This window comes from Quercus lobata, chromosome 11 (assembly GCF_001633185.2).
Source record: "Quercus lobata isolate SW786 chromosome 11, ValleyOak3.0 Primary Assembly, whole genome shotgun sequence".
Lineage (NCBI taxonomy): Eukaryota > Viridiplantae > Streptophyta > Magnoliopsida > Fagales > Fagaceae > Quercus > Quercus lobata.
The window spans coordinates 51,024,257-51,041,029 of NC_044914.1; the positions used below are offsets into that span (position 1 = coordinate 51,024,257).

Below are 16,773 nucleotides of genomic sequence, written 5' to 3' on the forward strand. Positions count from 1 at the left end.
TATGAAATTTTATTCTATTAAACTCTTTAATTTTTAGCTAAGAAATATAAACAAAAGAGGCATTAGAAATTACAAATATTTCTATCGTTTTTTTCTCAAAAAAAGAAAATGAAATTACATATATAGGTCTTAAAAAATCAATAAATATGATAAATATTCAAAAGATTAAATTATGCAGATCACTTGATATTAGTTCCAAATTCTAGTGCGAAATTTTCTACAAAATCTGCATTTGACTGATCACAATGCAAGTTTTTTTTTTTTTCCTTATCAATTGGCCCTCTCTCTTCATCACATTGGAAAGTTCTTTGGAAGTTGAAAATCCAAGAAAGGTTCAACTAATCTTGCTTATTGGGCAGCATCTTGTAATGCCTGGGTCTATTCCCATCTCCTCCATAGCCTCTTGGGTTTTTGTTAAAAAGTGAGACGCGCTAGTCCCTTTAGGCTCTTGTCCTTGTATTTGTTATGGTTTTTTTAAAATTTAAAATTTTTTATTTTCTCCTAATAAAATCATTTATTCAGCAAAAAAAAAAAAAAAAAAAAAAGGGATAGAATTTGTAAATAAGGCTTCCTAAAAATTAGAGATTTTCTGAATTTGTTAAGTTATTAGTTCGTTAAAATAATTCAGTTGCATTGAACTAATATCAGCTGTATTTTTGAATCAAATGCATTGTAGTCACCTTGAATTTGACTAAATTTATCTACTAGATAAAAGTCCAGTTCTGAACAGATTTCAAATGAAGCATTTGACTTATAAATCTATCGCAGAAGTATTTTACTTTTGGTTGCATCATTGTCACTTCCTAGTTTCAATTCTTTAGAAATTGTCTTTTTTCTTTTTAAAGCAAAATTTTTCTGCAATTTGTGTATGGAGTGCATTGTCATTTTATTAAGAAGAGTTCCCAAATTCTGATGCATTAAATAAGCTTGTTCAAGCACATTGTTGAAGTTGTAACCACTGTATATGATTACTGTTTTTGCCATTTTTGTTTACAGCTGATGTAATTCAAGCACTTTTTTTCACAATTTTTTTTTTTTTTATATTTTTTATATTGTTTACATTTTTACTTTAATTTTTTTAATATATTTTATTTAATGGTTGAGATTTAAAGTTGCTTTTCAACTTTCAATCTCTACCATGAATTGCAATTGCATCAGGTGATAGTTCACCTGATCTATGTTTCAAGCTGTTCTGCCCAGATCACCCTCAGCTCAGGTTAGACTCCCTGCCTCTCTCTCTGTATTTTGTTCACTCTGGTTCTGTCTTTTTTACTCTGTTTTTCTCTGTTCTGTGTTGTTTGGGTTAAATTTCAGTGAGATTTTGTGGGTTCTTAATATCTGTTACTGGGTTTTCAGTAGGTAGTGTTTGGGTGTGTGATTTTCCTGTTGAGCAGTGGGGGTTTTGTAAACAGTAGGTTTTATCTCATTTTGTCTTTTTGAAGGAAGCAGAGAACAATGTCAGACAACTTACCAGCTAAAGTCTCCAAATCATTATTCACTAAAGAAGAAGAAGAAGAAGTAGCGATGTGGGAATTTCTGCCTCCCGAAATCCTACCCAATATTCTCCTACGCCTACCTACAAAATCCATTGTAAAGTTCACCTCTGTCTGCAAAACATGGAGATCCCTCATTCGAAACCCTGACTTCATTTCTGCTCATCTTAAGCTTTCCGACCACAACCAACCCCTCCTCCTCTTCAGGTTCTGCTCTGACGGCCGCCTGAAACAGCCCTACCTAGATTACCTAGTTAGGGACACCGATGAAAAAGAAGTCTACAAATTGTATTGTGACAACCAAGATTTCAATGAACATGCCAGGTTTGACTTCCCTTTTCATACTCTCGGCCGTACACCAATATTTAGGGTGGTTGGTACTTGTAATGGCCTTGTCTGTGTTGAGGATGATGGTTTATTGGGCAGAATTATTCTCTGGAACCCTTGTGTTAGAATGTTTGTGGAACTTCCTACACCCAGTATCACCTATCAGGGCTATCACGAGGAAGATGGGTATGGGTATGATGCGGCTATTGGGCTTGGATTTGATTCCAAAACTAATGACTATAAGGTGGTGAGGGTTGTGACAGTTGTGGATGTGTGGAGGTGTGTTGACTGGGGTGTGTCTTCACCAAAGGTTGAGGTTTACTCACTTGCCACAGGTGAATGGAGTATGGTTACAACTGCTTTGCCTGGTGCTGTACATCCTTGTGACCCTATGCCTTTTGTTAATGGCGCTCTGCATTGGGTTGCTTTGAGGAGAACTAATTACAATAAACATCGCAATTTTATTACAGTGCTCGATTTGGGGGACATGGTTTTCCGTGAGATAGCACTGCCTATACTTTCGGATGAAAAAGATTATGGAAATGAGTCTCACATTCATCCCTTAATTTCAGCATATGGGAATTCCCTTGCCCTGATTCACGGGGGTCGTGGTCTCAATTTGAATGTATGGCTGATGAAAAGGTATGCAGATGCATCTTCATGGACCAAAATTGTGATTTTTCCTCATTTAGGTCCGTTGGATCAAGCTATCAATGACATAGAAGATGTGGGTTACGGGTTCAAACCCGGGTTCAAACCCAGTGCCAAAGGTTTTAGGAAGAATGGTGAGGTTTTAGTGGAATTGTATGAACAACCATTCGTCTCACAAGACCTCGAGACACATGAGTGTAAAGATCTTCCGATTTCTGCATATAACTATACTTTCGTTGGTTCTTATGTTAAGAGTCTAGTTTTGCTCGACAAACCCAACCGTGCAGCAACTTATTAAGGAAAATGAAAGAGGAACAACAACAGGCAAGATGCATTTTATTTTTGTGTTTATTTTTTATGGTTTTCCATTTTGCTCTTTATATATACTTTGCATTGATTATGAGTTAGATATGAATATAAATTCTTATTTTGATTGATTACCTTAATTGAGTGGCTTTGTATTTAGGATAGATTGATTATCATGTTTATTGTTGCTGATCATATATTGAGGAGATAGTTGAGTAAATAGCGTGTATACTCAACTGTCAAAAACACAAAGTGGCTTGTGTTGCTTATCAGCTTTTAGCACACTAATTTATCCAGTGGTTGAAGATAAATGGACATTGTGAATTTCATGCTTCCTGCGACTTACAATTTACATGGCATAGATAGATGTACTCAACATTTTCTTTCTTGATAATGTTATGGTGACCTCTTTGAACCTCATGTTTTCACACCCATACTAAATGTTACTTCATGTTCTCTTGGATTCTTAAAATTTCTTTCCTAAAATGTCAGTTGTGATCTTATTATGCTAAAGATATTGCTTGTACCATTTAAATCTTCTATTTCCTTTGATGCCTATCTTCTTTTACTGAAAACGTTCCCATAGAGCAATGTTCATGAACAAAGCAGCTCACGAATGGTTATTGCTTGCTTTGGGTGGTTAAGAATTGAAAATGATTCCTTTATAATCTTCTTAGTGAACTATTTTTGATATTTTTTGTACCTTAGCATAATTTGAGTATTTTTATCCCGGTAAAGTAGTTATGCTTAGATTTATTGTTTTGTTGACTCCATTTTATTCCTTTTTTTTTTTTTTTTTTAATATCCTTCCCTCAATCTTTTGTGAATGAGTTAGTATTTTTTATTACACAATTGTATGAAGTAGAAGCAAAAGCCAAAGTGAATAGAACTTTATGCAAGAATTGGGGTTTCACGCTTTAATGGGATGTAGTTGTATCTCTTTGCAAGTCTGGTAGTTTTAATGGGATGTGTTTGCTTTGTAACGTATTGTCTTCAGCTTACAAGATTTTGTTGATGCTATTTCTATAGGTGTGTATAAGCACTCAATGTCTTTGATAATTGGTTTTTCCCTTGGTTTTTTTTATTTTTTTATTTTTTATTTTTAGAATTAGTTCAGCCAATGAGCTTTAATTCAAAGGACGACATAGCTACCTCAGTAAAGATTATCGGTTCATAGCCCAATAATGGCATGTGTGACTTATCAGTAATAAAAAAAAAAAAAAAAAACTGTAGTCTTTATGCTTACTTGTTCCTGATTTGACATTTTTGTGGAATATGCTTTACACTATTACATTTTGCTTTTTAGAAAATAATTTTTAAATGGTGAGGTTCAATGCTGCAAATGTCAGACGCAGTTTCAAACCCTTTGAATACACACACACTACAGTTTTTGAGGAGGTTCAATGCTGCAAATGTAGTCGCAGTTTCAAACCCTTTTCACGTGCCAAAAGGAACAGCACCGTATTCAAATCCTTTGGGTTGAGTCCAGCTGGATGAATGATTGCTGCCACTGTTCAAACTAAACCTTTATGAATCTTCCTTTTGTGAAGCTGGTTGATTTTTTTAATTTTTTTTTCTTATGCCTTGCTTTTGTTTTGCCTAGGAACTGGGTTTCGATAATCGTCCATGTAAATCTCATGAAAATTTTAGAGATTGTAACATTTATCTTTATATAAAACTTCATTTTGAGTAATACTGGAGATGGAAACAAGTGCTTGTGTTATTTCGTGTTCTTTGCAGGTAGAAATGATATTTTTTCAGTTAATACTTCCTCATAATATCTGGCTTTCACAGAAAATAAATACAGGATTGGAGTTTCTTTATGTTGTTTGTGGAGAGTGAACCTATCTGGGTCCAAATAATACTGTAAATTCAAGATGGGAGCTGCCAAAATTTGATGAGTCTCTAAAAACCCATTGCAATGGCAGTTTCTGGTCAAAATGTCCATCTCTACCATTTGATTTGAAAGACCTGAGCTTTCTCATGTGTTGGATGTAGTTCAATGACATAAACATTATTCTCCTAAGAATGCCAGACCATCAGATACCAAATTTCTTGATGCCGGGTTGGGGTATCTTTTAACAACTAAACAGGAGGTGCTGAAATTATGGTTGAGAGATTAAATCCTCCTAATTTGCTAAGTAGACCTCGAGAAATTCCATAATATGAATATGCTTGTCAATAGACATTGAGAGCCGTAATCTCTATTCTCTCTATTATTGGATTTCAAGCTTTTCACAAATTTTATTTGATCATACATTTAATCATATATAAAGGGGTGGACGTGGAGATGATTTATGTGTTACAAAAGCCATAGATGTTCTGAAGTTGCAGGAAGTAACTTCACTCCCAGGACATTCAATTGCATTCTCATGTCCTATACAGGCTAATTTATAGGATTTAACTATACCAATCATTGCCATTACATACTCAAAAATAAAGCTAGTTATCACCTAAGAAACTAGTAATACTCCTATCAGTGTGTGGAACTCAATAAAGAAAATCAATTTTGGTTAAAACATTTACAAATGTCCTCCAAGCTATCCATCATTATGGAGACGTTCCTCTCAAATATAGCAAAGAGTTTCAAACCCAAATTGTAACGACCCAGCCCCCAACAACGTAGATATTGTCCGTTTTGGGGCTCATACTACTCACAGTTTTGTTCTCTCCCAAAATACATAGCAGTGGGGAAAAAACCTCCACACATTTAAAGGAGGTCACTCCTTATGAGCATATCTCCATGTGCTTTCTTAGGCGATATGGGATTCCATAAATTATAAGACCCCCTTTTGGGTCTCTACACAAATACCAAACCATTTAATGCAAACAACAATATACCAATCACTTATTTTGAAATCATAATCATTGTCCAATTCACAATTTCACACTATGAAGGGTATAGCAGTAACCGGATGTAAAATTTACACAGTCACTGCCATCAACGAGTCAAAATATAAATTCTAAAATGGTGAAAGAGAAGCCAAGTAGATTTTAAACAATGAACCTAATACATGTTTGACAGGTAGCTTTGCCAAGCTGTCGAGGACAATGTCTTGTGGGAGATGTTGAGGAGGTTGTCTTGTTTGGGACATGTTTAGAGGAGAGAGTAAAGACTAAAGACTAAAGATTGAGTAAAGTAGTTTGTTGTTAACTATTATTATGAAATACATTATTCTTTATTAAATTAGTTTAAATTGTAAAAAAAAAAATTAATAAAGCGACCATAAAAATGATTATCATGCACAATGCGTGAGTTTGCGGCTAGTTACTGCTAATTGTGAAATTTGTGATGAATGCATTCCCTAGTAAATTGAAAATTTCATTCCCTCATTTTCATTATTACTTTCTAAATGCATGAGGTTTTGAACTATCCAAGGAACCAAACACAACAATCAAACCCTTAGTCCCAAAATTTTGGAATTGATTATGGACAATGGCAGAATTAAGTATCATACAAAAGTCCAATTTTCATTCATTAAAATTTTCAATTTTGTATTACCAAGTTTCTATCAAGCTTTATACAATCTTATTTGAAAAAATCATAATGTTGAGAAGTTATTATAAGAAATACAAAAGAGATTTAATCAATGATTCAATAATCTTCTTATGATGTTAGAATACTAATCTATCAATAGGTATGATATTAATACTTATGATTCTATTTAAAGTTCATTTCATGTTTTGCTTGTTATTGACTTCTAATGTTATGATCCCCACCCACAAAAGAAATGAACTAACCTATAGAGGGGAACTGTGGTATTAGGGGACTCGGCTATAGGGTCCTTAAAGGTGAGGGGACACAAAAATGTCTTCGAGCTTTTCATCACCCCCGGAGCCAGTAGCCAATATGACCAAATCAATCTTTAGAAGTTGATCCTCACCATTAACCATAAAAACTTCTTTTTTGCAGAAGCTGAAGCTTGTACCTTTTTTCAAAACGATGCTTCCCTTTTAAACTTTGTCATAGAATTTTTCTGGCATTATCCAGATTAAACAAGAACTGAATTGTTGAAGGAAACTATGCTTTGGTACCATTCCTAACTTTGCCAACCGAAGCTTCTTTATTATATAACTTTCAATAAATTTGGAGAATGTATAAAAGGTTTTTGAGCTTCAACTCTTAGGAAAGCCTTCTTCAAGGGTGTTAGTATATAATTTCAAAAAATTGGAGTATAAGTCCAATATTTGGAGGGGTCAAATTTGAAAAAAAATATTAAAAAAAAAAAAAGTGGATTGCACACTGAAGGGGCTTGTATAATATAAAAGCAAAATGTTAGACTTTTTGTTGACCATCCTTATTGCACCATGTGGCTATATAAATTTATGCCATGTATTTATTAAAAAACATTGTAATAAACACATTTTCGGTTAATAGACACATTTCTATTCAATATGCACATTTTAGGTCAATAGGCACCTTTTCATTCAATAGGAACATTTTCGGTCAATAAACACATTTTGGTATATCAAATATGAAGGGTTATAACTTTTTAATAAGCAACTTTCGGTATATCTAATTTGAATGGTTATGACTTTTCAAAATGCACCTTTTGGTATAAGTAGTACAACCTATCTTATATATATCTAATTAAACTAGAGACGCAATATTCTATCTATTATTTATTCCCACAAAAAACTAATAAATAAAACATCATTTCTTTCTTTTGTATAACTATTAACACTTTATGCTATTTCTTTTAATATCATTTTTTTTTTAAAAAAAATTCATGTATTTTTGCTTACTACTGCAACTCAAAAATGATATTTTTTCCCCCCTAAAACTCATTTAGTAATTATTCCCGTGCATCAAAGGGTTAGCGACTAGTTCATATAACAAAGGTAAAGGTACACCCCAGGGAAAGGAATCAGGAACAATCCAACGTTCGGTCTTGTATAGTACACCGCATAGATGGTCAATGACTGCAAATTTTGTGTAAACCAATGAAAACAATATGTATAAATCTGAGTAATGGAGCAGATAATTAAAAGTACTTTTCATGCGTATGCCTTAATGATTACGTAAATTCTCCCTAGCAAATTACCTTATTAAAGTTGTTGTGTCTTTTATAAAACCTACAAGTTCTACATTGTAATATTAGTGAATTTTTTTTTATACCATTTGCTATTGAATGCCATAGCAATGTCCAATGCAGATTTTTGGAATCCCACAACAGTGACTTGCTTCCCTTTGACAAGCTTAGCTGCATTTTCAATATCCATGACTGCTACCACTATCGAAACCGTACCTTTAGGAATCTTCCATTTGTGAAGGCGATTGAAAATTTATCCCCTGTATGCATGGCTTTTGTTTTGCCTAGGATTTGTGTTTCAGTAATCATCCATGTGAATCTTAGGAAAATTTTAGAGATTGTAACATTTATCCTTATATAAAACTTCATTCTAGTGATACTGGAGATAAAGACACCTGATGTGTTGTTTCTTGTTACCTTGCAGGTAGAAATTATATATTTTTGAGTTAATACTTAATCATAGTATTTGGTTTAATCTGATTTCACGGAAAATAAATACACAATTGGTGCTTCCCTATGTTGTCTGAGGAAAGTGAACGCATCTCGGTCCAAATAATATTGTAAATTCAAGATGGGAGTCGCCAAAATCTGGTTTATAAGTTTCTACAAAACCAATTGCATTGGCAGTTTATTGTCAAAATGTCCATCTCTACATGTTTTTTTTTCTTGTAGGACTAAGTAATCCATCTCTACCATTTGATTTGGAATATTGGAGCTTCCTCATGTATATATATATATATATATATATATATATAATTTTTTTTTTATAAGTAAGAAAAATGTATATTCGAAAAGCTATTTTTTGCAAAAAGAGCATAAAGCAAAACCAAAAGCTACAAAGGAAAGCAACAAGAAAACAAAACAAAAAAGAAAACTAATTACAAAAGAGGAGAGAACAAAGGAAAGAAGAGAGAGAATCACTAGTTGTGAGTCCTCTAGTCCGAGACTAGTCAAAAAGAGATCCATTAAAGGAAACAAGCAATTGATCTCCGAAACTATCTACGCCCTCAAAAGTCCGCCGATTACATTCCTTCCAGATAGACCATAATAAGCACAATGGAACTAGATTTCAAATGTCAGATGGGTACTTTCCCAACCAATTCGAACATCTAAAAGGTAGATTCGGCGCTGTTTGTGGTAAGACCCAAAAAGTGCCGCAATATCAGACCTAGAATTTCATGATACCGAATTGGTGTAACTTTTAGTATGGACACTGCTTATTTGCTGAAAATTAAAAACTTATTGTTGAAACCACTATAGTAAAATAATTTTTAAATGTGTGAATAGTGTGGTGGCACCCAAATTTATATTGAAATTTTTGTTTGGATGACTTTTGTGGGTCCATGAACAGTACTTATGGGACCCATAGACAAAACGCAAAACACAAGGATTGAGCAAAACGCCCAATCCAAACGCATGCTTAATGAACTGTGTCATATAACAAGATTTCATTGGATATAAATTCTCACAAAACTTAGAGCAATTGCATTAGTTATGGTAAAATACAAAAAAATGATGAAATTTATACAATATGGTACAAAAAACACAGTATCAGTCTTTGTAAATATAGAAGGTTGCTCTAGTAATCGTGTATATTTACACAATTAGAGCATTCATATCAATTCGTGTAAAATTTTCCATCTATTTTAACATAAGAACTAGTGTATGTTGTTGCTTGCTTGTAAAATGTTGGTGAACTTTATTTGTTCTTTTTTCCTCATATATGTCAAGTTGTGTACTTCACAGCAGGTAAAAAACCCAAAGAGTAAAACCTCTTCTTTCTAATCTAATGGGACAGAACTGATAGACCACCCAGTTCCCTAAAATAAAAAAAATAAAAAAGGAGCCAGCTTTTTTCATCAAGTATGTCCTTTAATTAGTTTTAGTAATATAGACATGATTTGATTGTGATCTAATTTTAACGTATTTTGGCATTTAATTTCTTTCTCATGAAACAGAATCTTTTGCTTCTCTCATTCTGTAATTACTTGATGGAAGAAGCACTACATTGGTAAAACTTGCAATTTCATCCTTTAATACTATCAAAGATGATTTTAAGTATTTAATATCCACTCTGCTTGCCACATGTGTGATGTGTCCTCTGCCATTGGTGCTTGTTTGATATATGCATTTTGAATGAAGGCATGCATAGAGAACAGTAGCACCAAACCTATTTGTTATTTACAAAATTTAAAGTATTCAAATTGTTCCCTACTTCGATCCTATTCAGTCTATTTAGTTCATTTTATTCCATTTTGTTCTATTTCGGTCTACTTTAGTCATATCTTGTCAAATCCGGTTCACTTTGGTCTATTTTGTTTCACTTCAGTACAATCTGATCTCATTCAGTCCATTTCAGCCACGTCTGTCTCATTCAGTCCATTTCGGTCTATTTCGGTCCATTTTGGACTAATTGAGAATCAAATTGATTTTTTTTTTTTTTTTAAGATGCTAAATTGGTTCTTTTTGTACGTAGCATTTTCAGTTTTTGGCTCAAAAATTCCTTTTTTTTTTTTTTTTTTTTTTTTTTTTTTTTTTTTTTTTTGAGTCGAAAAGTATGAAATTTTATTCTATTAAACTCTTTAATTTTTAGCTAAAAAATTTCAAACAAAAGAGACATTGGAAATTACAAATATAGACCCTAAAAAATCAATAAATTGATAAATATTCAAAAATATTAACTTGAAATTCTGTTTTTTGTTCAAGATAAAAATTACCTGACAATTCAAGTTAATCTTAATCAAGCCCTTCTTGCTAAGCTTGATTGGCAGGTGCTACAAACCAAAAATACTTGAAAAACAACAATTTCCTCTCTTCCCCGTTTATGCAAAACTCTTCATATATTTGGAAAAGTATTTGCAAAATCAAACCTCTCTTAAAGCAAGGAACTTGTTACTTAATTGGTACAGGAGCTACTGTAAAAGTCTGGGAGAATCCCTGGTCCTGGATATCTTTCATAGATTCTTTTACCACACAAATGCACTAATGCAGCCACAAGTTTCTTCATAGGTAACTTGGGTAAGTGAACAAATTGATCCAGCTAGTGGTCCATGGGACTATGCCAAACTTCACCAAACTATCACCCCTCAAACAATGCAGATCACTTGATATGGTTTCCAAATTCTAGTGGGAAGTTTTCTACAAAGTCTGCACACTTGACTGATCACAAAGCAAGGGTTTTTTTTTTTTTTAATCAGCTGGCCCTCTCTCTCTTCATCACATTGGAAAGCTCTTTGGAAGTTGAAAATCCATGAAAGGCTTAATTACCTTCTTTGAAAAATTTCATGGGAAATTCTTCCAACAAAATCTACTTTAAATGCAAGATTTGTGCTTCCAGATACTGAGATACATCTTTTCCTAGATGTTGTAACTTGTAATCCTATTGAAACTCATGAGCATATCTTCTTTCTGTCCTTATACAGTAATTGTTTGGCGCAGCTCACTATGGCCTCTTAGTTTTGCAGAAACAAGTTCCCAACCAACGTCAAATTGGATTAAAATGATTTTACATCCAACCAAATTCTTGGGAATTGAAAAATCCAATGAATCCTCCTTTACACTCTTTGCTTCCATCTTATGTGACAATATATGGAGATCCAGGAACTCATTGCTGCACAATGGTGTTGATATTCAACCAATGGAACTAGCACAACATATAAATAAAAGTTTTCAATCTCATCAAGCAGCATGGGACTCTTTGCAACAGAAGTATTCAAATGGTATTTCATGGTGTCCTCCCCAATGGGCTGGTATAAATTTAATTTTGATGCTACCATTAGAGATAATGGCTCCTTCTCGTCTATAGTTTGCAGAGATTGGGAAGGTAGAGTTTTGGATTGCTTGAACAGGTTATGAAACACCAAGAAGCATTCTATGGGCAGAATGTAATGAAGGGAATTAATCCGAAATTACCAACCTGTAAGAAACAAAAAATAGAGAAAACACACGCCAAAGAAAAAAAACAATCACACGCACAAGACAGTATTTACGTGATTTAGCAATCTTTCTATGTCCACGGAGTTGCAGGAATTTCACTATTATCAGGGAAAAATACAAAGTGCGGCTACAGTTTTTCTCTCACTCAAGAAACACAACAACAACAAACCTTGATCACAAAATTGCATTTTTTTACATCCTCCGCTCCATAGACTAAGCCTCAGAAAATCTCCTATTAAAAACCATGCAATATTATTCAGGTCGGGTCAGGTCATCAAACCAAATCAAACAAAACTACGCTCCACAAAGCCCAACATGTAAAGCAGCCATGCTAGTTGTATCTGAAGCATCTAGACTTCAACTATATTTTGTTTGAAGGGGACTCTAGCTCACAGTGAAGGAAATCAATCAAAAAATCCATCTGGATTAGGAGACTGTAATTTGTAAATATAGTTCATGATATTAGAAATTGGCTTAACTCTTTTGTTGCTTTGTCTTTTTCCTTCTTCCCAAGACAATTTAATTCCCTTGCTCATTGAAGGTGTAAAAAATAGCATGACATTGGGCTTGACGGATCCAAGCCCATGGGCCAGCGATAAGGGAGAGCCCAAGGCTTGGCATGACTTGAAATATTTGGGACACACGTTTGAAATCTAAGAGAATCCTAAAGGAAATCAGAATACTAGTGCAAGGATAATTCTAGAAGATACGCCTTAATGAAAAACCCACTTTACAAGGAAATGTTTGTCCATCATGTTTGGGATTACTCAAGTAGAGTCTTATAAGGAAAAGATTTCTAGGTCAAGGAAGAAAGGCCAACCTCCTACTACTATAAAAGTCCCAATACCCTCACGAATCAAGATACGCATAATTTACCCTCTCTAACACTCTAGAGTTGAGAATAATTCTAACTTGACTTTCGGAGGATATTTGGCCGACACCACACCGGTGCCCCCTGTGAGATCACTTCTTTCTTCTTGCAAGTTGTTAGTTTAAGTGAGCGTGGATCGTGTAGCTCACTGGTGATTTTACGGTATCACCACTCATCATCTAGGTTATGGGTAGCATTTTGTAATGCCTAGGTCTATTCCCATCTCCTCCATAGCCTCTTGGGTTTTTGTTAAAGAGTGAGATGTGCTAGTCCCTTTTGGTTCTTGTCCTTGTATTTGTTATGTTTTTTTTTCTTCGAATGAAATAATTTAGTCAGCCAAAAAAAAAAGAAAGTGAGAGAACTTGTAAATAAGACTTCCTAAAAATTAGAGATTTTCTGAATTTGTTAAGTTATTAGTTCGTTAAAATAATTCAGTTGTATTGAACAAATATCAGCTGTATTTTTGAATCAAGTGCATTGTAGTCACCTTGAATTTGACTAAATTTCTTTACTAAAGTCCAGTTCATAACAGATTTCAAATGAAGAATTTGACTTATGAATCTATCACCTAAGTATTTTACTTTTGGTTGCATTGTCACTTCCTAGTTTCAATTCTTTAGAAATTCTCTTTTTTCTTTTCAAAGCAAATATTTTCTGCAATTTGTATGGAGTGCATTGACATTTTTTAAGAAGAGTTCCAAATTCTGCTGCATTCAATAAGCATGTTTAAGCACATTGTAACCACTGTATATGACTAATATTTTTGCCATTTTTGTTTGCAACAATTGAAAAGATCCAAGTTGAAGATGATTAAGCCAATCATGCAGCAAAACAGAAGATGATGATACAACTGAAGCAAGGAAAGTTAAATTAGCCACATGCTCTAATGATTGAGCACATGCTCTAATTTTAATATCTTCTACACTACAAAGCTAGAATAATACTGCCCTATCAGCATTCACAATCGGCTTGAATTAGTTCATACAAGCAAGCAATCTTTTATTACACACTCACTACTTAACACAGCACCAGAGCAGCTCTTGGGCCCAGGCAGCACCAGATCAAAGCACACAGCAGCACAGCAGTAGCTCTAGGATTCAGACAACACCCGATCACAGCACACATATGAGACATAATATGAGAATCCTAAAAAGCATTAAGGTTTGATACAAATCAAGAATAAAATTCAACTACATTACATCAATACTTTTCTGCCTACCTCAAAACAAAATGACACCATCGGAAACAACATGATAATGGTCTCATTTATATCACACTTACATAACAAATTCCAATGATTATCGCTAATGATTTCACTTCTTATCCAGATAGCTCAGCTGCTCCATCAAGAAACACAAGACTTTCCACGAAAGTAGTAGCTAAATGTGAAACATTTCAGATACCAAGATCCTTCTCATGTAAAGTTTCAGGGTCAAGTGAAACAATCACCAACTCAATCCACTTAAAATCAGCATTGGATTTGACCACAACTTCCTTTCTCACTATCAGTTCACCCCAACTGTTGCAACCATAGAATGTTTTCAAAACGGACAAAAAAAAGTTTACTCCATGATTCATGTACACCATATTCCCCCATCACCCAAATGAAGCTTGACTTATGTGTATGCGACTTCATAAAATCAATGTATTCTTCGACATTGATGCGGTTGGTTGTGATGTAACCAAATGTAATGAAGGCCAGTTTCCTCTTGAACACCATTAGATCATGTGGTACTGCCACTAGACCTTGTGGTATCAGTTGTTGTCCATCAGGGAGTGCTATCTCTCCAAATTTATCGTTATTGACATCAAATGACAAAATCACGTCACGATTTGCGAGTTGCACTCCACCTTTAACTTCTCCCAACCAATGCAAAGCCCCATTAACAAATGTGGCAGGCCAGCAGTTGCCACTGTTGAACGCAACATTGTTTCCCAATGACATTTCAACCCTTCTCCAAGAGTTGGAGCTTAATGTGTAAACCTCAACCCCATGGTGGTTTTGTGCACCCATTTTAGTGATCTTTACAACCTTGTAGTCATTGGTCCCGGACTGATAAGCAAATCCAGTAGAAACCCAATGATATTGGGTTAAGGAAAAATCAGGCAACCTCTTATATTTTCTAATGCAGGGGTTTCGCAAATATATAGCATCAGCAATAGGGGAACCATGTCCATATTGAGCGAGACACACTAGACCGTTGCAGGAACCGACTATTTGCAGAGAAGATAAAGCAGAGGGAATTGGATACTCGGAAATACTATTAAACTTGCTGCTGTCGCGAGCAACCTTACAGACTGGACCGTTGGAAGGAGAAGAAGCCGTACGAGGAGGCAAGTGTATGAGATGAGGGTGATAATGATCTAATCTGTTGTTAAAAATCTCTTCACGCTTTACGCTTTATTAAGGGTGTTTTTTATTTTTATTTATTTTTATTTATTTATTTATTTATACTATTATCCAATAAATCATAATAACTTATTTTTACCGTTTATAAAATATGAGCTTATTTTGACAATTAGACAAAATGTTATTTTTTACAATTCAACATCTGGCCTAATTGCCAATTACTGTTATATAAAATATGGGCTTCTCTTGATGATTCAACATCCACTCTGATTGCCACATGTGTGATGTGTCCTCTGTCATTGATGCTATCTGATATGGCATTTTGAAAGAAGGCATGCATATAGAACACATTAGCACCAAACCTATTCGTTAATTACAAAGCTTAAAAGAATTCAAATTGTTTCCTACTTTGCTCCTATTCGGTCTATTTGGTTCATTTTAGTCTACTTTAGTCAAATCCTAGTGCACTTCAGTCTATTTCAACCCTTTTTGTTTTTTTTAGCTCATTTCGGTCTTTTTTTGGACTACTTGAGCATTAAATTGATTTTTTTTTTTTTGGGTATTGTATGTAGTAGCATTTTCAATTTTTGGCTCAAAATTTTAATTATTTTTTCTTTATTTTATGGGCCATAAAGTATGAAATTTTATTTTATATACAGACAAAAGAGGCATTAGAAATTACAAATATTTCTATTGTTTTTCTCAAAAAAAGAAAATGAAATTACATATATAGGCCTTAAAAAATCAATAAATATTATAAATATTCAAAATATTAAATTATGCGGATCACTTGATATTGGTTCCAAATTCATTTTCTTCAAAATCTGCATACCTAACTAATCACAATGCAAGTTTTATTTTTTATTATTATTATTTTTTTAATCAATTGGTCCTCTCTCTTCATTACATTGGAAAGTTCTTTGGAAGTTGAAAATCCATGAAAGGTTCAACTGATCTTGCTTATTGGGCAGCATCTTGTAATGCCTGGGTCTATTCCCATCTCCTCCATAGCCTCTTGGGTTTTTGTTAAAAAGTGAGATGTGCTAGTCCCTTTTGGCTCTTGTCCTCGTAATTTTTTTTTTCTTCTAATAAAATCATTTATTCAGCCAAAAAAAAAGTGATAGAATTTGTTAATAAGGCTTCCTATAAATAAGAGATTTTCTGAATTTGTTAATTTATTAGTTCGTTTAAATAATTCAGTTGTATTAAACTAATATCAGCTGTATTTTTGAATCAAATGCATTGTAGTCACCTTGAATTTAACTAAATTACTCTATTAGATAACAGTCTAGTTCTTACCAGATTTCAAATAAAGCATTTGACTTATGAATCTATCACAGAAGTATTTTACTTTTGGTTGCATCATTGTCGCTTCCTAGTTTCAATTCTTTAGAAATTCTCTTTTTTCTTTTTAAAGCAAAAATTTTCTGCAATTTGTGTATGGAGTGCATTGACATTTTTTTAAAGAAGAGTTCCCAAATTCTGATGCATTAATAAGCTTATTTAATCACATTGTTGTAACCACTGTATATGAAAAGATCCAAATTGAAGATGATTAAGCCAATCATGCAGCAAAACAGAAGATGATACAGCTGAAGCAAGGAAAGTTAAATTAGCCAATCATATGTATAAATAATTCATTTCCAAAACAAAATTACAAAACTAGCAACTCTTTAAAAATTCTCAAGAGTCAAGCGAGTTCATATAATTTCACATTCCAAGTTATATCATTTCCAATAATAAAGGGTCATTCGGTTGTTTAAACAACAATTTTCGTTGTTTAAAAACCACAATACTTAGAGTCTG

General features: G+C 33.7%; 1 protein-coding gene across 1 annotated transcript; it reads left to right on the forward strand.

Annotated features, from left to right (window-relative positions):
* The first annotated feature begins 1,159 nt into the window (after positions 1-1,159).
* On the forward strand, positions 1,160-4,488 carry LOC115968211 (putative F-box protein At2g02030). The gene is made up of 3 exons (XM_031087525.1): positions 1,160-1,216; positions 1,443-2,795; positions 4,165-4,488. The coding sequence occupies exon 2, from the start codon at positions 1,456-1,458 to the stop codon at positions 2,767-2,769; it is 1,314 nt and encodes a 437-aa protein (XP_030943385.1). The 5' UTR covers positions 1,160-1,216; positions 1,443-1,455; the 3' UTR covers positions 2,770-2,795; positions 4,165-4,488.
* Positions 4,489-16,773: the final 12,285 nt, after the last annotated feature.